We start from the raw sequence: 25915 nt of genomic DNA, 5'->3' as shown, positions 1-25915 counted from the left end.
CGCCCATCTACACTTAGTACAACTACTAGACAGATGACCAGTATGCCTACTTACAGAACACACAGCTGCTACAGCACTGGCTAACAGCAACTCGTGCCAGACAGAAGATGGACGCCTCAGTGGCACTAAATTATCGTGTTCACCAATCCCTCTAAACAATTATAAGACCACAGATTACTGTGGCTTCAGAAAAACAATTGTAAACTTCGTGTACTGTAGCTCGCACAACTAAGTCTGAGACGAGACTCAAGATATTGTGTTGGAAAGCAGAATGACCACTTCCTGAAACCAAATTGATACAGCCCCCTTGAGCTCAGGAGTGGTAATTTGTCTGCGCGACCGAAAGATGTGGTTTGGGAGAGAGGGGTGACTCATGCCGAAGCATGCAGAGAAACATTAGAAAGTTTGTCATTGACATCAATTGCATGGAAGGTACACAGCAGCCTTCCACCGACCCTGTTGATAGCACAGCACAGTGTACATGCTTGGGTCAGCGCCAATGCCAATGGCAGAATCTGCCGAGCCCTCCAGATGTGGCGTTACTACTCACGAGATGGTTAAGTGACCGCCATGCGTTTCGCATGCGCCGATAGCCTGGGACCCGGTTGGCTGGCTGCTCCCTCAAGCACAACTCAGAGACCCCATGCAGAGCGCCGAAGGGAAAGAGTCCACTGCCGTCATAGTGAGCCTTAGAAGCTCCCGTCGTCCGCCCAGTACAGATCGGTACGTGATAGCTGATAGATCTGCCGTGAGTTCGAGTCCCCGGACCAACTCCTGTGAATGGCAGTTGCTGTCTACCGACCAGTGTCACCCACAGAGAAGAGGCTAGCAGGCCTCTCGCTCCTCAGGCCTGTGAAGCTCCACGGTGGGGCCTTCCCCTCTGCAGCTATGGTGCAGTGGAGGTTGGTGGTAGTTTGAGTGGGCCGCCAATGTCCCTCACCAGAAGGTCTTCGTGGTTGGCCCGCAACTTAAAGAATCGTCATTCTCTCCGGTTCTAGACGCAAACAGAGTGGCGACACGACTGCTTGCTTTGAGCCTCAGGGCTTGCTTATTTATACGTTTTTTCCCTACGCCTTTGACGTACACTCCTGGAAATTGAAATAAGAACACCGTGAATTCATTGTCTCAGGAAGGGGAAACTTTATTGACACATTCCTGGGGTCAGATACATCACATGATCACACTGACAGAACCACAGGCACATAGACACAGGCAACAGAGCATGCGCAATGTCGGCACTAGTATAGTGTATATCCACCTTTCGCAGCAATGCAGGCTGCTATTCTCCCATGGAGACGATCGTAGAGATGCTTGATGTAGTCCTGTGGAACGGCTTGCCATGCCATTTCCACCTGGCGCCTCAGTTGGACCAGCGTTAGTGCTGGACGTGCAGACCGCGTGAGACGACGCTTCATCCAGTCCCAAACATGCTCAATGGGGGACAGATCCGGAGATCTTGCTGGCCAGGGTAGTTGACTTACACCTTCTAGAGCACGTTGGGTGGCACGGGATACATGCGGACGTGCATTGTCCTGTTGGAACAGCAAGTTCCCTTGCCGGTCTAGGAATGGTAGAACGATGGGTTCGATGACGGTTTGGATGTACCGTGCACTATTCAGTGTCCCCTCGACGATCACCAGTGGTGTACGGCCAGTGTAGGAGATCGCTCCCCACACCATGATGCCGGGTGTTGGCTCTGTGTGCCTCGGTCGTATGCAGTCCTGATTGTGGCGCTCACCTGCACGGCGCCAAACACGCATACGACCATCATTGGCACCAAGGCAGAAGCGACTCTCATCGCTGAAGACGACACGTCTCCATTCGTCCCTCCATTCACGCCTGTCGCGACACCACTGGAGGCGGGCTGCACGATGTTGGGGCGTGAGCGGAAGACGGCCTAACGGTGTACGGGACCGTAGTCCAGCTTCATGGAGACGGTTGCGAATGGTCCTCGCCGATACCCCAGGAGCAACAGTGTCCCTAATTTGCTGGGAAGTGACGGTGCGGTCCCCTACGGCACTGCGTAGGATCCTACGGTCTTGGCGTGCATCCGTGCGTCGCTGCGGTCCGGTCCCAGGTCGACGGGCACGTGCACCTTCCGCCGACCACTGGCGACAACATCGATATACTGTGGAGACCTCACGCCCCACGTGTTGAGCAATTCGGCGGTACGTCAACCCGGCCTCCCGCATGCCCACTATACGCCCTCGCTCAAAGTCCGTCAACTGCACATACGGTTCACGTCCACGCTGTCGCGGCATGCTACCAGTGTTAAAGACTGCGATGGAGCTCCGTATGCCACGGCAAACTGGCTGACACTGACGGCGGCGGTGCACAAATGCTGCGCAGCTAGCGCCATTAGACGGCCAACACCGCGGTTCCTGGTGTGTCCGCTGTGCCGTGCGTGTGATCATTGCTTGTACAGCCCTCTCGCAGTGTCCAGAGCAAGTATGGTGGGTCTGACACACCGGTGTCAATGTGTTCTTTTTTCCATTTCCAGGAGTGTAGTTCCTCTTGAGGGGACAAGTGTAGTGCTCTTTGATAATCACGACAGCTTGCCTCAGCCCGCTTCGGCCCCTACACAGAGGTCACTGGGCGCTCCTTCCACTAGACATAGATCATTAGGCATTGCTGAAACGGCAATGTATGGGTTTTTCAGAGCACGTCAGTATGCTGTGCTGCTCTGATTGCTTCACACATACGTACGGAGCCCTTCTGTTGTGTTGGCTGAAGAGCCAACACCGTGTTACTAGAGGAGGCCGAAATGCACGCTTTGTAGCTCACGCAGGCTGGCGTGAGGAGAGAAGAACTATACTGACGTGAGGTCTGGAACATGACAAGGAATCAGAATTCAGAAAGCGGACGTAATTAGTTCGATACTTAACTTTAATCCATTAATGATGAACGTCGCTCTTGACGGTACATGAGTCACAATATTATCTGTTCAGAAGACATAGTAACTGAACATGGCGCCTTGCTAGGTCATAGCAAATGACGTAGCTGATGGCTATGCTAAACTGTCGTTTATGCAAATGAGAGCGTATGTAGACAGTGACCCATTGCTAGCAAAGTCGGCTGTACAACTGGGGCGAGTGCTAGGGAGTCGACTAGACCTGCCGTGTGGCGGCGCTCGGTCTGCAATCACTGATAGTGGCGACACGCGGGTCCGACGTATACAGGGCTATTACAAATGATTGAAGCGATTTCATAAATTCACTGTAGCTCCATTCATTGACATATGGTCACGACACACTACAGATATGTAGAAAAACTCATAAAGTTTTGTTCGGATGAAGCCGCACTTCAGGTTTCTGCCGCCAGAGCGCTCGAGAGCGCAGAGAGACAAAATGGCGACAGGAGCCGAGAAAGCGTATGTCATGCTTGAAATGCACTCACATCAGTCAGTCATAACAGTGCAACGACATTTCAGGACGAAGTTCAACAAAGATCCACCAACTCCTAACTCCATTCGGCGATGGTATGCGCAGTTTAAAACTTCTGGATTCCTCTGTAAGGGGAAATCAACGGGTCGGCCTGCAGTGAGCAAAGAAACGGTTGAACGCGTGCGGGCAAGTTTCACGCGTAGCCCGCGGAAGTCGACGAATAAAGCAAGCAGGGAGCTAAACGTACCACAGCCGATGGTTTGGAAAATCTTACGGAAAAGGCTAAAGCAGAAGCCTTACCGTTTACAACTGGTACAAGCCCTGGCACCCGATGACAAAGTCAAACGCTTTGAATTTTCGGCGCGGTTGCAACAGCTCATGGAAGAGTATGCGTTTAGTGCGAAACTTGTTTCCAGTGATGAAGCGACATTTTTTCTTAATGGTGAAGTGAACAGACACAATGTGCGAATCTGGGCGGTAGAGAATCCTCACGCATTCGTGCAGCAAATTCGCAATTCACCAAAAGTCAACGTGTTTTGTGCAGTCTCACGGTTTAAAGTTTACGGCCCCTTTTTCTTCTGCGAAAAAAACGTTACAGGACACGTGTATCTGGACATGCTGGAAAATTGGCTCATGCCACAACTGGAGACCGACAGCGCCGACTTCATCTTTCAACAGGATGGTGCTCCACCGCACTTCCACCATGATGTTCGGCATTTCTTAAACAGAGATTGGAAAAGCGATGGATCGGTCGTGGTGGAGATCATGATCAGCAATTCATGTCATGGCCTCCGCGCTCTCCCGACTTAACCCCATGCGATTTCTTTCTGTGGGTTTATGTGAAAGATTCAGTGTTTAAACCTCCTCTACCAAGAAACGTGCCAGAACTGCGAGCTCGCATCAACGATGCTTTCGAACTCATTGATGGGGACATGCTGCGCCGAGTGTAGGAGGAACTTGATTATCGGCTTGATGCCTGCCGAATCACTAAAGGGGCACATATCGAACATTTTTTGAATGCCTAAAAAAACTTTTTGAGTTTTTGTATGTGTGTGCAAAGCATTGTGAAAATATCTCAAATAATAAAGTTATTGTAGAGCTGTGAAATCGCTTCAATCATTTGTAATAACCCTGTACTAACGGACCGCGGCCGATTTAAAGGCTATTCACCTAGCAAGCGTGGTGTCTGGCGGTGACACCACACCTTCTCGCCTGCAAACCTGCCTCGTAGAATCATTTGCTAAATAACAACACTGCTCGCGGCTGCCATTCGATGTGGCAATCGGTCCCTTAACTACTACCTCCTAGGTATAAAAAAATCTAAACTCCTCCTGAACAGGTCATGAAGGCGCAACGCTACCGACCAGCCGCCGTGTCGTCCTCAGCTCATAGGCGTCACTGGATGCGGATATGGATGGGCATGTGGTCAGCACACTGCTCTCCCGACCGTATGTCAGTTTCCGAGACCGGAGCCGCTACTTTTCAGTCACGTAGCTCCTCAGTTTGCCTCACAAGGGCTGAGTGCAGCCCGCTTTCCAACAGTGCACGGCGGACCGGATGGTCATCCTTCTAAGGGGTAGCCATACCGACAGCGCTTAACTTCGGTGATCTGACGGAACTGGTGTTACCACTGCGGCAAGGCCATTGGCTCCTCCTAGCTATAGGTGCTCGAAATTTACAAGAATTCCCCAATACTTATTCGTGGCGCATCAAAGAATAAGGAATGACGGTTAATATGTGCGAGAACCAAGAGGGAGCGATAAGAATGGAATGTGCTTGGAATAAAATGAACATTCTAGTCAGTACAGAATACTGATTGATAGTAAATTGAGGAAAGACAGCAGCAGTACAAATGAGATTAGCCGTAAACATAACATCAGTATTGGTGACGAAGGAATAGATTACGTGAAAAAATTTTGCTACCTGGGAAAGAAAGTAACACATGGCAGACGAAGTAAGCAGGACACAAAAAGAAGACCACCACAAGCAAAGAATATATTCCTGGACAAAAGAATTCTACCAGTGTCGAACATCGGACTAAATCAGAGGAACAGGTTCTTGGGAAATGCGTCTGGAGAACAGCATTATATAGAAGTGAGTCATGGACTGAGGGAAAATAGAAAAAAAAGAGAAACGTAGCGTTTGAAATATCTTGCTATAGAAGGGTGTTGAAAATTACGTGGACAGATGAGGAATCGTGATGTTCCCCAAAGAATGGGTGAGGAAGGAGTACAAGGAAACACTGAAAACAAGGAGGAACCAGGCGATAGGAAAAGTGTTAAGATATAGGACGTTGTTACTGTTCTACTTCTCAGTCCGAAGACTGGTTTGATGCATTACAGCTTGTAATAGTTTGAAAATTTTAGTCAGAGGTTGTGTCCGGATTGCTCAAGTGGTTAAGGCAACCACTCATGAGCAGCGATATTTCTGGGTTCGAGTTCCGGTCTGAAAGCAATTTTCAACTTCCGCCATTGCATTACCACAGTGCCCTGTGCGGCTGGGAGTTACGAATCCCCATCCATCCCATCCATTTCTTCCCCATTCTCTATTTCGTATGAGAGTTTTGTCATGGCTGCCTCTCTCAAAGATATCAGCAGTTCTGAGGGAACGTCATTTACTCCAGAGGCATTATTTTGGCTTATCACTTTAAGTGCTGTGTCAAATTCTCTTCTCAGTATCATATGTTCCATCTAACCTTCATATAAGTCTTCTTCTCTGTCTGTAATATTGCCTTCAAGTTTATTTACCTTTTATAACCCCACTATGTACTCCTTCTGCCTTTTAGCTTACCTATCTTTACTTAATACTGGTTTTGCAAATGAGCTCTTGATACTCATGCAGCTGCTTCCCTTTTCTTCAAAGGTCTTTTTAAATTCCTTCTAGGTGGTGTCTCTTTCTCCTAGTTATACAGGTTTCTATGGGCTTATATTTATCCTCGTTTCATTACTGCTTAGCCATTTTGCACTGTCTATTAATTTCATTTTTTAGACATTTGCGTCCCTTTTCTTCTACTTTATGTGCTGAATTTTTATAATTTCTCCTTCCATCAAATAAATTCAGTATCTCCTGCGATACACAAGGGTTTTTACTAGACCTTGTTTTGTTTTGGCTGTTTGATTCACTGCTGCCTTCACTATTCCATAATTCAAAGCTACCCATTCTACTGTATTCGTCTCCATTGTTTTCCTTTGAAACTCTCATCAGTTTCTCCTTCTTTCAACTTATCCAGCTTCCATCTCCTTACTTTTCTAAGGTTCTTCAAGTGATTCAGCTTTAATCTGCGTTTCGTAACCAATCAGTTATGGTCAGAGTCCATAACTGTGCCTGGAAGTGTCGTAAAGCTTGAAGTCTGGCTCTGAAATCTCTGATCTACCATTATATAATCAACATGAAACCTTCTGGTACCTCCAGGTCTGTTCCACATATAGGACCATTTTTTACGCTTCTTAAACCAAGTGATAGCGACGATTAAATTGTCTTCTGTTAATAGTATTGCCAGACAGCTTCCGCTTTCATTCTTTTCCCCCAGTCCATATTCTCACACAGTTTTTCCTTGTCTTCCTACTACCGAATTCTAATCACTTGTCGCACTTCCTTCTTCCTTAACTATCTGCATAAAGTCTTTTAATTCAACATATTTGTCTTCATCATCTGCAGAGCTACATGGCACACAGACTTGTTGGCTTTATGACTTTCTTGGCTACGGTAATGCATTCACTATGTTGCTCATAGTAGCTTACCTGCATTCCTATTTTCTTGTTCATTGTTAACCTACACCTGCGTTACCTCTGTTTGTTTTTGTATTTACAGCCTGTACTCAAGTGATGAGAAACCCTATTCACCCTGTCACTGAGTTTTACTAATGCTCACTATATCTCACTTCAACCTTTTGTGTCACCTCGTCACTATAGGCTTGTACCATGGGAAGTAAAGAGAGGATGTCGTTTGGTGGCTAGTATCCTTTTCTATAACACAATTGCACAAATGTATTAACTGGGTTCTTTATTAACATAAACAGAGGGTCCAGGGGTTGTGGTACAAACTCTTCCGTAATAGTCCACGTTAGCCTCACTGCAACTGAAGTACAAGTCCAGCTATAAATAATAGGATGTCGTTTGGTGGCTAGTATCCTTTTCTATAACACAATTGCACAAATGTATTAACTGGGTTCTTTATTAACATAAACAGAGGGTCCAGGGGTTGTGGTACAAACTCTTCCGTAATAGTCCACGTTAGCCTCACTGCAACTGAAGTACAAGTCCAGCTATAAATAATAGGATGTCGTTTGGTGGCTAGTATCCTTTTCTATAACACAATTGCACAAATGTATTAACTGGGTTCTTTATTAACATAAACAGAGGGTCCAGGGGTTGTGGTACAAACTCTTCCGTAATAGTCCACGTTAGCCTCAGTGCAGGTGAAGTACAAGTCCAGCTATAAATAATACTCTGGTCTCTATGAGCTGCCCGATACTGAGACTCTGATTGCGACTGCGGCTGTCTGCGACTGCAAATGACTCGCAGGATGACTGACTAGCCCCTCCGGTCCGCGGCTGCGATCTGAATATTGCCGGCTGAGAGGGCATTGGCGGCGCTTTTCTTACGACTCCATCTTCAGCCTCTGTCGATCTTCTCGCAACCTGTTTTCTGCCTGCTGTGCTGGCGACAGCTTACGCCAGCATACAACCTATCCATTTCACTATCATACTTTGTAACTTACATACCAGCTTAAGGAATCCAACATCACTTCCTATCCGTAGCCGGCCGGAGTGGCCGAGCGGTTAAAGGCGCTACAGTCTGGAACCGCAAGACCGCTACGGTCGCAGGTTCGAATCCTGCCTCGGGCATGGATGTGTATGATGTCCTTAGGTTAGTTAGGTTTAAGTAGTTCTAAGTTCTAGGGGACTTATGACCACAGCAGTTGAGTCCCATAGCGTTCCGAGCCATTTGAACCATTTTCCTATCCGTAGAATAGCACTTTTGCTTTCCTAATGTCGACATCCTCCTGAGTAGTCCCCACCCAGAGATCCAAACAGAGGACTATTTTACCTCTGGAATATTTTACTCAACAGGATGCCATCATCATTTTACCATTCAATATCTTTTTGGGAAATGTAACCAGTAGTTTCCCATAGCTTTCAGCTATTCACAGTACCAGTTCAGCAAGCTGTGATGGCTAACGTTACAAGGCCAGATCAGTCTCTCATCCAGCAACCAAAGTTTACTTGATCTCTCCATAGATATCCCTCTCTTTTTTTTGGTTCCACCTACAGTATCACTATCTGTATCGTTGAGGCATGCAGGCGACCCCATCTCAGTAATGTATTTGGGACAGAAGACATCAGATAAAAACTTCTGTAGTAGTAGAGGGAAATGTAGAGCGTAAAAACTGTAGGGCTGGAAAGAGATTGGAAATGCTGCTCTGAGATGAAGATGTTGGTACAAAGAGAGGAACTGATGACTGGCTGCATCACACCAGTCAGTGGACTGATGACTCAAAACGAAACAAGCGCCACACGGGGTAGCTGTGGGGTCTAGGGCACCTTGCCACAGTTCACATGGCTCCCCCTGTTGGAGGTTCGATCTTCCCTTGGTCATGGGTGTGTGTGTTGTCCGTAGGGTAAGTTATTTTAAGTTAGATTAAGTAGTGTGTAAGCCTAGAGACTGATGACCTCGGCAGTTTGGTCCCATAGGAACTTACCACAAATTTCAAATTTTCCGAAACCAGTGGTACTGATTTCTACAACTATCGATCTGAGGCTTACTGCAGTTGTCTGTGCGCTGGGGACACGGTATTCTGTGTAACATTAACGGTATCACTATTGAGGTACACTACTGGCCATTAAACTTGCTACACCAAGAAGAAATGCAGATGATAAACGGGTGTTCATTGGACAGATATATTATACTAGAACTGACATGTGATTACATTTTCACGCAATTTGGGTGCATAGATCCTAAGAAATCAGTACCCAGAACAACCAGCTCTGGCCGTAATAACGTTCTTGATACGCCTGGGCATTGAGTCAAACAGATCTTGGATGGCGTGTACAGATACAGGTGCCCATGCACCTTCAACACGATATCCTAGTTCAGCAAGAGTAGTGACTGGTGTATTTTGACGAGCCAGTTGCTCGGCCACCATTGACCAGACGTTTTCAATTGGTGAGAGATCTGGAGAATGTGCTGGCCAGGGCAGCAGTCGAACATTTTCTGTATCCACAAAGGCCCGAACAGGACCTGCACATGCGGTCATGCATTATCCTGCTGAAATGTAGGGTTTCACAGGGATCGAATGAAGGGTAGAGCCACGGGTCGTAGCCGGCCGGAGTGGCCGAGCGGTTCTAGACGCTTCAGTCTGGAATCGCACGACCGCTACTGTCGGAGGTTGGAATCCTGCCTCGGGCATGGATGTGCGTGTGATGTCCTTAGGTTAGTTAGGTTTAAGTAGTTCTAAGTTCTAGGGGCCTGATGACCTCAGATGTTAAGCCCCACAGTGCTCAGAGCCAAGCCACGGGTCGTAACACATCTGAAATATAACGTCCACTGTTCAACGTGCCGTCAATGCGAACAAGACGTGTAACCAATGGCCCCTCATACCATCACGCCATGTGATATACCAGTATGGCGATGACGAATACACGCTTCCAATGTGCGTTCACCGCGATGTCGCCAAACACGGATGCGACCATCATGATGCTGTAAACAGAACCTGGATTCATCCGGAAAAATTACGTTTTGCCATTCGTGCACCCAGGTTCGTCGTTGAGTACACCATCGCAGGCGCTCCTGTCTGTGATGCAGCGTCAAGGGTAACCGTAGACTTGGTCTCCGAGCTGATAGTCCATGCTGCTGCAAACGTCGTCGAACTGTTCGTGCAGATGGTTGTTGTCTTGCAAACGTCCCCATCTGTTGACTCAGAGATGGAGACGTAGCTGCACGATCCGTTACAGCCATGCGGATAAGATGCGTGTCATCTCGACTGCTAGTGATACGAGGCCGTTGGGATCCAGCACGGCATTTCGTATTACCCTCCTGAAACCACTGATTCCATATTCTGCTAACAGTCATTGGATCTCGACCAACGCGAGCAGCAATGTCGCGATACGATAAACCGCAATCGCGATAGGCTACAATCCGATCTTTATCAAAGTCGGAAACGTGATGGTACGCATTTCTTCTCCTTACACGAGGCATCACAACAACGTTTCACCAGGCAACGCCAGTCAACTGCTGTTTGTGTATGAGAAATCGATTGGAAACGTTCCTCATGTCAGCACGTTGTAGGTGCCGCCACCGGCGCCAAACTTGTGTGAATGCTCTGAAAAGCTAATCATTTGCATATCACAGCATCTTCTCCCTGTCGGTTAAATTTCGCGTCTGTAGCACGTCACCTTCGTGGTGTAGCAATTTTAATGGCCAGTAGTGTAGGTCCTATTTCTTGTGGACCCAGCAATGTTTAGGGTGGATTTTTGTTGCCATGTCGTTACTTACTGCTCGCTGGCTTGGCCTGGCAGCAGCAAGGTAAGCCTGCGGAGCCTTAACGGCCCATTTGAACCACAGCATCGCTGCTCGCTGTGACCCTCGCCAGGCGATGATACGAAGATGGTTTGTATTACGAGCCGTGAGCATCGCCACATGGCCTCGAACTATAGCCATGACTGGCCTCTTCAACGTCACTTCAGCGAGGCCATGTTTGACTGCGAGCTATGTGAACAGCTGCAGGGTAATTACTCCAGGCGAGCTGTGATCAGGGAGGCTTCAGCGTAGATGTAACAAGGATTCTGCCGAGCAGGACGTGTGGCGTGCCTGAGATGCATAAACGTGTCCTTATAATGGGCCAGGTGTGAATCGAGAAATGGGGGCCTCCTGATCGCTATTTCTTATGAATGGGACCGAAGGGCTCGGGGTATGGCGACTCGAGTTTTTCAGGGTTTGCCCCTTACACAATCTTAGCATTCGCACTCCATTCCATATCTAACGATTCATGTTTGTGTTAATATTATTCTAATGTAATAGATGAAACAATCGCTGTACAGCTGTATGAAAGAGTACTTATTTGTGTGTAGATTTATGTAATCATTTTTAAGTGAAACGAGAAAAACATTCTGGTAATTAATTTACAGTAAATCTACAAGGCCACAGGCTGCAAAGAATTATGCAACAACCCATTTTTATATTTGACTTAAGCAGTGCGACAGAGTTCAGAGTACGACGTAGGTTCATTCTTCGAGTCATCTCCAGTGAATGCTACAGCCGAAAACGTGATTGCGTGGACTTTACATAAGAGCCAGACGTTTCACACGGGCGTTACAAGTGAATGTGTACTTGTCAGGCCCACTTCACTAATGTTTCGTTCTCTCCCGTTGTGTCCCTTACGCAAAATGCAGGGTGATTCACGTAGATATGCAAATATTTTAATATGTTAATCTACACATAAAACTAAAGAAAAAAGTTCATATGAACACAAGTCCGCAAATGTTTACTTGCGGAGTTACTGCTTAAAAGATTTTGCCTTAGATTTAGCAACTTCGCTAACATGAAGCCATCGCAAAGCTGTACGAGGTTAAAGCAAAGCACGATTTCCATTTATTTTGTTGTTATAGATCTGGGGAATCTAATAAAACATGTCCCAGACGTGTATTTACAGTAGTTTTCCAGTACATCCATAGAAGCAATGAAGTAATCTCGTAAAATTTTTAATTTATTACCTACTTGGCCCAGTTTGTTCTGTAAATTTCAGATAATTGCACAAAGTTTTGAACAGACGTTGTAGACAATTTAATTTTGGAAAAATAAAATAAAAAATAAACAACATATCGGCGTATTCCTCTGTCGTAAATTTGAAATGCATCCCTGTTTCATAAATAATCTACAAAGTACAACAGTTACTATGTGGTTTCACTTAAATACACTGTTGTTATTATGTTCTTTCACTGAACAATACAGAAAACGTTTGAAGTAGACTTGGCCACTGTTTCTATGTTTCGATACAGTGTATCGATAAATGGAACTGTTTCAGTGTTTCGGAACGGCTGTGGTTCACTGTTTCGAAACAGTGGTGTTTCATTCCGCCCCTGTTTCGGATAACCGCACCAGATTCGATCTCGAGCCAGACACAGAAACTGTATCGTTGTTTCAAAATAAGGCTGTTTCAGTCCACCTGCGCTTGGAACGGACTAATTGTATCGAAACAGTGATGTTTCATTCCGCTCTGTGTCGTACGAGATTCGGGCTCGGCACAGATACTGAAACACAACATAACACTTCATGAAACACTTTCAAGAGTGTCGAATTCTTTTTGACAAGCAATAGAATGAAGCTTAAGATATCCGAAAATAAAGCTTCGTTTCTAGCTGACTGTCCTATTACGAAATGGCGTAACATCTGATTTATAAACACTAACCAAACAATGAAACAACGCATACTATTCCCATTCAAAATAATAAATATGTGAAAATCATTCGATTAAATTACACTTTTTTGTATAACATACGCTTCTCTTTTCATGTACAGTAATCGTATTAAGAAACGCAAGTAAGCCTACAACATTTTGAATAAAAAAAGGCTTAGAGTGACAGTTATTAGACATACACATAAATTTGATCTAGGTATAGTTGCAAGCAATCTGTTTGACATATCACTGATAGTGTAATGGTGAACGGGAAGGGCTGGGAAGCATGGTGACTTTATAGTAAAGGTTCGAAACACCTTGAAAGACAAAATTTTTTTCTGTTATATTTTGTTATTTATTCGAATTATTTGGCGTTATTTGTGAGTCTATAGTCACTGTGCCTATTATCCACAATGATTCCCTCTGTGTGCATGGAAATTAGCAGGATGGGTATATTACCCATACTAACGGAATGTGGGAATCCCAGTAGCATATCCGTTGTTTCTGCGGTTTGCTCCTACCTCCAGTTCCGTTCGTGGTGGTTCTTCTGTCTTCAGCTATGGCTGTCCTCAGCCAATTGAAAAGTGTGAAAGTCACACAACACGAAAGCAGCGCATTTGCTGCAGGAAATACGAAACTGCCGGGACGCCCAGGTGATAGTTTCATACTTTCTGCGAAATGATTAGCGCTCTCGCACCTCATTAGTGTTTATATGGACATACTTATACAGTAGACATTCAAGATGATTAAATGTGTACGTTTATTAGATTACAAAACACAAACTGTTACACTGTTTCGAAACAGCGTATCGAAACATTACATTGTACTGTTGCATTTGTTTCCAAACATTTAAGTGTTTCAGTTTGCCCAACTCTAGTTTGAAGGTTAGGAAACTCTGAAACAGCTCACTAACGGTTGCCAACAATGACATAAACGTTTCTGCAATCTTAATGGAAAGTAAACAAGTTTACTTTTATAATAATCTTTGTTTCTCTGAATGTTCTGGAAAACTAGTGCACATACACGTCTGGGACATGCGTTATTAGATTCATCAGACCGATAACAACAAAATAAATGGAAATCTTGCTTTACTTTAACCTCGTACAGTTTTGCGATGGCTTCATATTAGCGAAGTTGTTAAATTTCAGGCAAAATCTTTCATTAGCTCTAATTCCGTAACTAAACATTTTCTGACCTATGTTTAATTGAATTTTTTCCTTTAGTTTTAGTTGTAGAACAGGGGCGGGCAGGAATCCTGCACATGTGCGGTGCACTTGCACGCGTGCAGTTAACAGGTGTTCCGCGTGCACACAGGGGCAAGCTGGCCACCCGCTTATCTCCCATCCCCACCATACCTTCTGTCCGCTCCTTCCTCTGTAATGCGTTTTGTTTCCTAGCTTGCTTTATTGAGTGAATCAATAAGGTTAGTAGGAGTGCTTGAAAGAAATCATGGTTTGAAAGAGTACCTATTACCTACGATACGTTTCCTTTAATTATCACAGATGGCGTTTACAATACGTTTAATATCTGGAACAAAATTTCTACATACAGACAAACACAAACAGTTACGTAAATTTTCATCACTGATGTTTGCTCTTAACCGAGACTTATTAATTCAGCAAATGGTTTTCCAGCTCTCGCTATATTAAGCGCAGTCTTATAACTTGCACATACCGCTGGGCTCTGGCCGGCCAGTGTGGCCACGCGGTTAAAGGCGCTTCAGTCTGGAACCGCGCGACCGCTACGGTCGCAGGTTCGAATCCTGCCTCGGGCATGGATGTGTGTGATGTCCTTAGGTTAGTTAGGTTTAAGTAGTTCTAAGTTCTAGGGGACTGATGACCTCCGATGTTAAGTCCCATAGTGCTCAGAGCCATTTGAACCATTTCGAACCGCTGGGCTATTATTGTTGTCGTCCTGAAAACTTGAAAACAGTGCTCCATAAAATGTTAAATCAGTTAGATGAGAGACATGACGAGAGAAAGTCGCAGATCTCTCGTGACAACAGCAACTACGACAAATTCAAATGGCTCTGAGCACTATGGGACTTAACTGCTGTGGTCATCAGTCCCCTAGAACTTAGAACTACTTAAACCTAACTAACCTAAGGACATCACATACATCCATGCCCGAGGCAGGATTCGAACCTGCGACCACAGCGGTCGCGCGGTTCCAGACTGTAGTGCCTAGAACAGCTCGGCCACTCCGGCCGGCCAACTACGACAGATTCATCTGGTATCGTCAGATCGCTCTTCTTAAGCTCACTCAATTCGCCACCCGCTCAGAATCCGACAATAAATTGTACTCGTCCTTGTGAAATTTATTATAATGGCCTTCAATTCTAAACTTCCGTTGACCAGCGAGAATACTGCCACATATTAAACGTTTCGAATTTTCACGTTTTTGCACAAAGAAAAAATGATTCTCCCATTACTTTTTAAAAGATAGCAAATCTCCACTTCTCCGTTTCTTGAAATACAACGTTCACTACATAGTGCTCGCTTCGCATCAACATCCGCAGCTTAGCCTGGCACTACACTGCCGCAACCTGCCGGCTGTCGCCACAGCCCCGGTCGACGCCTGCACGCGAGCAGCACACGTGCAGCGCTGTGCGCTCATGAGCCGCGTGCAACGTTTGCCCGGCCCTGTTGTAGAATATCATATTAAAATATATGCTTATCTTTGTGAATCACCCTGTATATCGCATGGTCGTAGGTCCATTGATCACACTGACCTTGACTGCAGCAAGGGTCGGAATAATTTTAGCAGTCTGCTCATCTACCAGCAATGAGTATTTCTGAAGGATGCCACACTATTTTTCATTAACTTGCCACTGTGCAATGTGCACCACAGCTTATCGCACGCCACATGAAAATGTTTCCACAGAATTGAAACAGGATATAACGCACTGTCATACTATGTACTTCTTTCTGCACGCACCTCCACGCTCAGATTGGCACAACTCTTTGTGTCACGGTGTCTGGGGGTCTCTGTCCTCGAATGCTAGCCAATAAGAGGCCAGAATAGGCAACGTGTCCCTATAAGGGCATGCTCTCGACAGCCAGTGGTAGATGAAAACACGAATTTCTCAGTCGTTCCACATGATCGTCCACGTACCCAGTGTTTCATGAGTTTATACCACATTGTGCTATGATACATTTGCAGTTTCCTGAATCAGTTGTCTTCCGGTAATTGTCTCGCAGTAAACCAAGGTGATATCTGAGATTTTTTAGATAGGGCCAATTATCCATATATGTCACACCCTTAACCAAGGAGAGATACGCAGTCAGCACATAAATAGGAAGGTTTCCATATGTATGGACTATATGGGATTCGAGAATCTTACAGAACATTATGAGTAGGTACACTTCCAGTCTACAGAATTGTTAAGATGCAGTAAACCAACGAAGACGGTCCTCAGGTACGTGGGTGGACTTATGCCTCTGACTTGGATGGGGCCAGAATGAAAAATAGTGAAGTAGAAAATTACAACGCTATAGGGAAGTTTGACATTTGAGGGAAAAAATATGTTAGAGATATGTAAAACTACATCAGATGCGACAGTAAGGAATGATGAAAGAAGCTGCAGGATACGCCTAAACGTAACGTTGAGAGGGTAAGGAAATGAATGGTGGCGGAATCAGCAACAGGCGGGGGCGGACATCACAGAGGTAAGCTGAGTCTGTCACACAGCAGCTGTTTAAGTGTGCACACTCTGTAAGAGCCAAAGTTCAAAGGACCATGAGTTCCTACCATTCAAATTCACTTCACGAGTTTAGTTTAAGGTCTATTCTGAAACGACGAGTACTGTGATATGGAATGGAACTTGGTCCCACCTGAACAAGTATGTTTATGCTATGTACAGGATATGTGTTGTCACCTTTTCAGTATGACTTTATTGCTGATGACGAAATTGCGACGGCACAGTGCGCCGTATGTGGTTAGTATTACCTTCAAGCTGTGAATGTGTTCGCCGGCCATTGTGGCCGAGCGGTTCTAGGCGCTTCAGTCCGGAACCGCGCTGCTGCTACGGTCGCAGGTTCAAATCCTGCCTCGGTCACGGATGTGTGTGATGCCCTTAGGTTAGTCAGGTTTAAGTAATTCTAAGTCTAGGGGACTGATGACCTCAGACGTTAAGTCCCATAGTGTTCAGAGCCATTTGAACCATTTTGAAATCTGTTCTGTGAACCATTTTATGGACACTCAGTGTTCAAATATTTATATTTCGAGACCCACGTGGCACATAAAATATGTTTTGAAGAGTGTTATTAGTATGAATAAGGTGAAGCTCTCGTTTTATATGAAGATAAAATTTCCATAAACTCCATAACTTCACGTAGAACGCTTAGGGAAGGCATGTTCTGATTCTATGGTTTTTCCAAATTTGATCTTTGCGATACGCTGTCAGGTGCAGACTTTTGTAGTGATACCATTTTCAAAGGAAGACTTTGCCACTGAGTCTCCACACTAAATCGTCTTATTCCATATTTGATTTTGTTCTTGTCAGGAGGCTTAATGGTTTGCGACACAGATTTAAATTCTCTGCATCATTTTGATGTAATGAAAATGTTACAAGGGAAAAGCAAGCAGTCTGGATGTTGCATGGAACTGGTGAATGGCTCATTTTCGTTATGTTTGTACTTGACGGTGCCCACAAACAACTGGAGTGCTCAACATATACAAATACTCGGAGTAAAAAGCACACTCAGATAACCAGATCTCACGATAATACACGGACTTTTTCCCATTTATAGTAATTGTAGAATGATATTTAAAATTAACAAATGTTATTGGCACTATTGTTATTTTTATAATTTAGCGTAGCTATTAATTTGAAAACATTTGTAAAGTGGATTTCCTATGTCTGATTTTCTATGACTGTAGAAAGTCGATATTTAAACAACAACTTCTGTGTACTATCAGATTGGTCGCTTTCATATCTTTGTTCTTCTTGACCTAACATATTTTTATATGCATTAATAATTCGACTCTGATCTGCGCTGTTATAAAAAGATTGCTGGACCCTGTTGTAGAGCCTGTTCTGACGTTTTATAAGTGATGTGGTTATAGTTGTCACATATTCCTAAACAATTTTAAAGTTTAGATTTTCTATTTAAAAGTTAATTAAAATGGCAAAAGCATACTCAGTGTTCTAATTGAAATAATCAAACCTGGTTCATACTCCATGGACACAAAGTACTCTTCCAATGAGCCATATTTTTCAGTGAACCACACTTTCAGTGAGGAGCCGCAAGAAAAAGATTAAAATATAATTTATCATAGCTCTATCTTCCTTCTCGGTGATTTATTAGCTGCACTTTAGTAACGTTTCAGTAGCTAAAAAGGTGTATTTCATTAGATATGTTTGAAATTCGAAAAATTTAAATGGTTTTTCGTAAAAACAGAGGGGAGGGTCGCTACGTACTCTTCCTGTTATAGGGTGAGCAGGTAAGTCTGTTGGAAGGCTACCAGCAGCAGTAAAATTAGGCTGAATTGCTGCGCACCCTGATTTCGTTCCTCACCCTAACCTCACGTACTAACGGGACAGACAAGCGAAAAACAGAAAGTGTTCAACAATATTCATTATCACAATCTCCTGGACGAGACTGAAGCTTTTGATGCATCTTGCACAGAGCATACTATATTAACACCACCAGTTCAGAGTTGATATGCTAACAAAATAAACTACTTTGTATTTGTGGAAGAAATTTTCAATTTAGTAACATCTTTCTTAAACATGCATCTTTGGTTTGAGAACTTTTGTGATTATGTATTGTGGATTTGGAAAATTGTATCAAATATGTCATGCTAGTTGAGAAAGGAACCACTTTTTTTTAAAATATCTCTTTCATGAAGACAGTATATATATATATATATATATATATATATATATATATATATATATATATATATATATATATATATATATATATATATATATATATATATACAGGGTGTAACAAAAAGGTACGGCCAAACTTTCAGGAAACATTCCTCACACACAAATTATGAAAAGATGTTATGTGGTCATGTGTCCTTTTTGTAACACCCTGTATATATATATATGTGATAGTTCGCAGGCTATTGCACCCAGATGACGTTGAAACAAATGATAGCACTCTTAAATCATAGCCATCATATTAATGTGCTTAAAATGGGAAAATGTCAAGCACTCGAAAGACGTGAACTTTTCTCAGCTATGCTACGTAATATTTTCTGTAAAATAGAAGAACTGACAAACAACAAGTACTTGAGGTTCGTCTTTTCTTTACCTCCAATGAATACACATTTTATGATCACTAACAGGTTACTTATAAGTTAATGTTCACTACAATAAACACGTATCTTGACAAAAGAAAGAGTCTTTCTGCTTCTAAGTTTGCTGTTCTTATTTTAAGTGTTTCATTAATAAACTCTATGTTACTAGATCAAAGTGATAATTTCTCACGTTGCAGGGACAGTATTGATGAAAGTGGAAAGATGGTTTTATTCACAGATTGTAACAAATTACTGTTCATTAATGGAATCTACTGAGTAAAATAATTATGTGAGCAATGTAAAAAAAGAAATGTGTTTTTTCCTTTAAAAACATGCATTGTCAAGCTGAGAATTTTTCACCCTACCGATTTAGTTCGTAAGAGCATATTTTTTGTCTATGAAAAATGGAGAAAAATGGCAAGATGAAGAGCTATAAGGGAGAAAAGGTCGGAGGAAAAGAAGGATGAAGCGAATGAGTAGGACAACAAAGAGAAAAGGAGTAAGAGGGGAACAAGAGATAAGACGAAAAACCAAGAGAAATCTAAGAATACAGCAATAGTGAATGGAGATGTAAATGAGGACATAAGAGTGTAAATGATGTAGGATAAGAATAGAAGAACAAGATGAAGAAAAAAGACAAGAAAAGAAGTGGGAGAAGAAAGTAGAATGAAATGTGTAACAGACAGTAGAGAAATATAATGATGGGAGTGAAGGGAAGGAGGAGGGAGAAGAAGCAGGAAAGAACTGGGAGAGGAAAGAAGGGGAGGAGAAGAAGAAAGATAATGTGGGTAAGGGACGAAAACGAAGCAAAAAAGTAAGAGAAAATAATACTCAAAGAAGGCAGTATTATATGAAGGCAAGCTGAAAGAAAAAGGTATAAAAAGAGGCAAATAAAGGTGATACTGAACCAAAGATTCAAAAGAAAGGAAGAAGAAAAAAAGGAGCAAAAGGAGAATTCAGGATGGAAGAAGAAAAAGAAGGTGAAGGATCAATATGAGGAAGAAGCTGCGGGGAATAAAGTAGAGGTGGGTGGGCAGGTAGAGGAAGATTTCGATGAATTGTCCGAGGAAAGCTGAAAGAGGTGTGGAACTAGGAGAGAGATAAGGATAAAGTGAAGGAGGAGGAAGAAAAGTGAATATGAAAGAAATGAGATGGAAATGGAGCAGAACCAGGAGCTGAAGAAATGAAGGAGAATGAGACAGAGAAAGAGTTGGATGAAGTGGTCGAGGGAAAATGAAGGCAAACCGGAAATATGAGTAGGACAATGTGATGCAAGAGAGAAAGTAATGTGGATGAGGAAAACGGAATGGAGGTCAGTAGATGTGTATAAAGTGATGGGGAGTAAAACAATGGATGATGACCAGGAGGAGGAAGAGTTGGATGAATTGGTGAAGCAAGAATGAAAAAGAAGTAGAAATGATGCAGTGATAAGGTTAAAGTGAGAGAGGAGGAAGAGAAGTGTAGATGAAGATGGAAGTGCAGAAGGAATGAAGTTGGAAAAACAGGTAGATGGGAGGAGAAGAAGATGAATGGGGATGAGGAGGAGGAGGAGGCTACAGGTGTGGATGGAGTGTAAAGGGGCAAGGTAGTAGAGAATTAGCAGGAAGAGGAAAACAATAAGAAAATGTAGGATGGATGATTGTCTCTGCCAATGACTCACCTCTCCCTAACCTCATCGAATGGCATTGCAGTCTGACTGCCTGGGCAAGGTAGTAGAGAATTAGCAGGAAGAGGAAAACAATAAGAAAATGGAGGACGGATGATTGTCTCTGCCTATGACTCACCTCTCCCTGAACCTCATCGAGTGGCATTGCAGTCTGATTGCCTGGCTTGAGCAGAGCTTCCAGCAGACGCTGGCGTGTCTTGGTAGGTCCATCCTCTGTGGCTGCCGACCCCATGGCGATGCACTTAAGGGCCCAGTCCTGCATCATTTTCACGAACTTGAACACACCACGTCCTTTGGAGGTCAGCTGCAGCAGGAACTTGATCTGCATCCATGGCCGCAGTATCATCATCTGTAAAAACCATGTGGAACTCGTCAATGCTAGTCTCCATCTAGGGGCAGGGACAGATAATAGGCCATGAACACCAGTGTCTGGTAATCAAATCATATCGGCCAAATTATGAATACTGGTGAAACCCCCTAAATAAAATCAAGAATATAAGAGCCAAAATTTAATTCATGGTAAAAGTAAAAACATTAATTAAATGTATAAACAGTTACGTATCAGTTCCTGGCTGTTAGTGGTGGTCGCTATTGTGAACGTTAATGTCAGTAATCCAGCTTCCGGGAAATGGGTACCATTCTCGAGCCTAGAGATGATGGATCATCCTTCCCTCTATCTGTTTGCAAAGGCAAGTGATTTCCAAAGAAACGCTAGTATTTTGCCATACGCTTTTGAAAAAGAAATTTCTCAGAGGACTGACAGAAAGAAGCATCTTTCAATAAGTAGTATGAGCATTACTGGGACATATCCGAATGAAGTGCCTATACTGATGCGCCAAAACTTTTATGACCACCTGCTTCCTAGCTTGTTCATCCGTCTTTGCAACAAAATTTATCACTGATTCTGTGTATCATGGATCCGACAGTTAGTAGGCAGGTTTGTGTAAGTATGTAGCATTAGATGTCCACGCACAGGCCGTATAATATGCGTATAAAACGGACTGCTGAATGCATACACAGTGATGGCACCTGGTAGTGATCCAGGTGAATTCCATAGGATTTACATCAGGTGAATGTGTCGCCGAGACATCAATGAGAGTTCACTGTAATGCTCTTCAGACCACTGCAGCATGGTTCTGGCTCCGAGTCACGGACAATTATGCTGCTGAAAGATGACATTGCCTTCATCGATGTTATCAAATATGAAGTGATACAGGTGGTTCACAGTTGTCCGTATGTCTTTGATTACTACCACAAGTCCAATGCAAGAAGTGGAGAATATCTCTCATGGCATAATACTGCTCCTGCAAGCTTGCATACTTGGAGCGCTGCACATTTCGAGCCACTGTTCGTGTAGTTGACGGCAATTATGGAGACGGCCATCGATCTAGTGTAGCAAGAATTTGATTCACCCGAAGTGCCAGCATGTTTCCATTGATTGATGTTCGAAGACCGAAGGTCCTGTGCTCACAGCAAACATAACTGATGATGGCGTTGGATCAACATGTGAAATTTTAGGGATGGTCTGCTCTGGAGATCCATTTTCAGCAACGTACAATGAATGGTGTGCTCCAAAACACTTCTACGTGCACCAGTTTTGTTCTCTTTCGTCAGAGATGCCACAGTTCACCATCTATCCTACATACGAGGCGCATTCAAGTTCTAAGGCCTCCGATTTTTTTTCCTATTAACTACTCACCCGAAATCGATGAAACTGGCGTTACTTCTCGACGTAATCGCCCTGCAGACGTACACATTTTTCACAACGCTGACGCCATGATTCCATGGCAGCGGCGAAGGCTTCTTTAGGAGTCTGTTTTCACCACTGGAAAATCGCCAAGGCAATAGCAGCACGGCTGGTGGATGTGCGGCCATGGAGAGTGTCTTTCATTGTTGGAAAAAGTCAAAAGGCACTAGGAGCCAGGTCAGGTGAGTAGGGAGCATGAGGAATCACTTCAAAGTTGTTATCATGAAGAAACTGTTGCGTAACATTAGCTCGATGTGCGGGTGCATTGTCTTGGTGAAACAGCACACGCGCTGCCCTTCCTGGACGTTTTTGTTGCAGTGCAGGAAGGAATTTGTTCTTAAAAACATTTTCGTAGGATGCACCTCTTACCGTAGTGCCCTTTGGAACGCAATGGGTAAGGATTACGCCCTCGCTGTCCCAGAACATGGACACCATCATTTTTTCAGCACTGGCGGTTACCCGAAATTTTTTTGGTAGCGGTGAATCTGTGTGCTTCCATTGAGCTGACTGGCGCTTTGTTTCTGGATTGAAAAATGGCATCCACGTCTCATCCATTGTCACAACCGACGAAAAGAAAGTCCCATTCATGCTGTCGTTGCGCGTCAACATTGCTCGGCAACATGCCACAGGGGCAGCCATGTGGTCGTCCGTCAGTATTCGTGGCACCCACCTGGATGACACTTTTCGCATTTTCAGGTCGTCATGCAGGATTGTGTGCACAGAACCCACAGAAATGCCAACTCTGGAGACGATCTGTTCAACAGTCATTCGGCGATCTCCCAAAACAATTCTCTCCACTTTCTCGATCATGTCGTCAGACCGGCTTGTGCGAGCCCGAGGTTGTTTCGGTTTGCTGTCACACAATGTTCTGCCTTCATTAAACTGTCGCACCCACGAACGCACTTTCGACACATCCACAACTCCATCACCACATGTCTCCTTCAACTGTCGATGAATTTCAATTGGTTTCACACCACGCAAATTCAGAAAACGAATGATTGCACGCTGTTCAAGTAAGGAAAACGTCGCCATTTTAAGTATTTAAAACAGTTCTCATTCTCGCTGCTGACGGTAAAATTCCATCTGCCGTACGGTGCTGCCATCTCTGGGACGTATTGACAATGAAAGCGGCCTCATTTTTAAACAATGTGCATGTTTTATCTCTTTCCAGTCCAGAGAAAAAAAGTCAGAGGCATTAGAACTTGAATGCACCTCGTAATAGAGCAGATTCGTGTATGCCCAATCACTTAGCGCCTAGTAGTTGTTGCACTGCCCTTCTGCATCTTTCCATAGCTGCCCATGACAGTAGCACGTGAACATTCTACTAACTTCCGCCATTTCCGATGCTCGTTCACAGGCTCTGTGCAGTAATAATCTGCACTTTACCAAGGCCGTATATCTCAAATGGATTTTCCCCATTTGCAGCCCATATCTTCGCTAGGGTGATCCCCGCTCTGTGTCAGCTCCGCTTTCATACTTTTGTTACCGTGTCACCTGTCCACAACGCCATCAGGCGGCATTGAACCCCGCAGTGGCCAGTATTCATAATATTTTTGCTTATCAGTGTATATTCCGCCATAGAAACTGGTTAATCGAAAGGTCAGCATCTTCAAATAATTTCGTGGAGAAATGTTAGTTGCTTACAAAGTAGGAGAGTCTGCTTACAGGCTTCGCAAAGGTAGGACGAAACTCGTAGGCCCTATGGAGCAGATCTGTGGTTTAAAAACTTCAGGGTGTATGAAGTCGGGAATGGGAGGTAAACATCAGTGTTGTTTTTTTCTGGGTCCGCAGCTCGTGGTCGTGCGGTAGCGTTCTCGCTTCCCACGCCCGGGTTCCCGGGTTCGATTCCCAGCGGGGTCAGGGATTTTCTCTGCCTCGTGATGACTGGGTGTTGTGTGCTGTCCTTGGGTTAGTTAGGTTTAAGTAGTTCTAAGTTCTAGGGGACTGATGACCATAGATGTTAAGTCCCATAGTGCTCAGAGCCATTTGAACCTTTTTTTTTCCGCGTTGTGTAAGAAACAGAGCGACTGGTAATCATCAGTGTTGTTGTTTTCCGCTTTTTGTAAGAAACAGAACGAGGTAATGAGCTAACATTTGCTAGATAGACAAAGCTTTCATACTAGAACACGCAGAAAACAGCTAGTCGGAGGTAGTGTTTGGTAACAGCAAGGCAGAGAAGACAGGGAAACTTGTAGCGTTTTCGTGCGCGCACTTCTCTCCTTTAACGATAGATTGTCACTACAAGGAAACATCCCCTCCCCCCCCCCTCCCAATACAATGACAGAAAAAAATCCCAACATAAAAATAATTAATATAGACTTATTAAATTTTGGGAATAAATTATCCAGGTAACATATTTAAGTCTTTAACACTGCAAAATCACAGGTAAATAAAGTGCGAGCTAAGCCATTGCAAATGTGGAATGCTGGTACATTAACAACCGGTGTAACCACCAGAATGCAAACATGGAAACGTGTATGCATTGTGTTGTACAGGTGCCGGATGTCAGTTCGTGGGATGGAGTTCCATGCCTGCTGCACTTGGTTGGTCAGTACAGGGATGGTTGATGCTGTTTGTGGATGATGCTGCAGTTATAGTCCGATGATGTGCCATATGTGCTCGACTGGAGACAGAGCTGGTGGTAGAGCGGACAAAGGCAAAATGTCGACGCTATGTATAGCATGTTGAGTTACGACAGCGGCACTTGGGCAGGCGTTATCCTGTTCTCAAACACCCCTGGAATGATGTTAATTAATGGCAGCATAACAGGTCAAATCACGGGACTCACGTACAGGTCTTGCAGTCAGGGTGTTTGGGATAACCACGAGAGTGCTCCTGCTATCATACGAAATCGCGTCCCAGACCATAACTACACAGGCAGGATCAGAGCGCCTAGCACACAGACAGGTTGGTTACAGGCCTTCAACAGGGCTCTTTCTAAGCAACACACGGCCATCACGAGCAACGAGGCAGAACCAGGTTTCATCAGAAAACAAAACAGAACTCCTCGCTGTCCTCCAATCAGCTCTTGTTTGACACCATTGAAGTCGCGGATGGTTTGGCGTCAGTAAAATGCGTACTACAGGACGTATATGACTCGGAGATGTCCTTGGAGTAACCGATTTGTAACAGTTTGTTGTGTCACTGGGGTACCAGGTGCTGTTCAGATTGCTGCTGCAGATGTAGTACCGTACGACAGAGTCGTACGCCGAACACGATGGTCTTCCCTCTCGGTAGTGCCTCGTTGCCGCCCGGAGTCCGGTTTTCACCGCACCCAGCAGTCAGGTAAAGTGGCTACATTCCTTCCACGTCTTTCTGTAACATCGCGGTATGCCGGCCGGTGTGACCGAGCGGTTCTAGGCGCTTCAGTCTGGAACCGCGCGACCGCTACGGTCGCAGGTTCGAATCCTGCCTCGGGCATGGATGTGTGTGATGTCCTTAGGTTAGCTAGGTTTAAGTAGTTCTGTTCTA

The 25915-nt window shown here is 44.4% G+C and overlaps 1 protein-coding gene across 2 annotated transcripts in view; it reads right to left on the bottom strand.

Annotated features, from left to right (window-relative positions):
* Nucleotides 1-25915, bottom strand: part of LOC126095006 (cytochrome P450 4C1-like) — a 196132-nt gene that overhangs the window by 76626 nt on the left and 93591 nt on the right. For both annotated transcript variants that reach the window (XM_049909665.1, XM_049909664.1), the window contains exon 5: nt 20816-21046. In XM_049909665.1, coding sequence (XP_049765622.1) covers nt 20816-21046 — 231 coding nt within the window. The remainder of the gene's footprint in view (nt 1-20815; nt 21047-25915) is intronic.

This window comes from Schistocerca cancellata, chromosome 8, assembly GCF_023864275.1.
Source record: "Schistocerca cancellata isolate TAMUIC-IGC-003103 chromosome 8, iqSchCanc2.1, whole genome shotgun sequence".
Lineage (NCBI taxonomy): Eukaryota > Metazoa > Arthropoda > Insecta > Orthoptera > Acrididae > Schistocerca > Schistocerca cancellata.
This window is presented reverse-complemented; position numbering and strand designations above follow the sequence as displayed.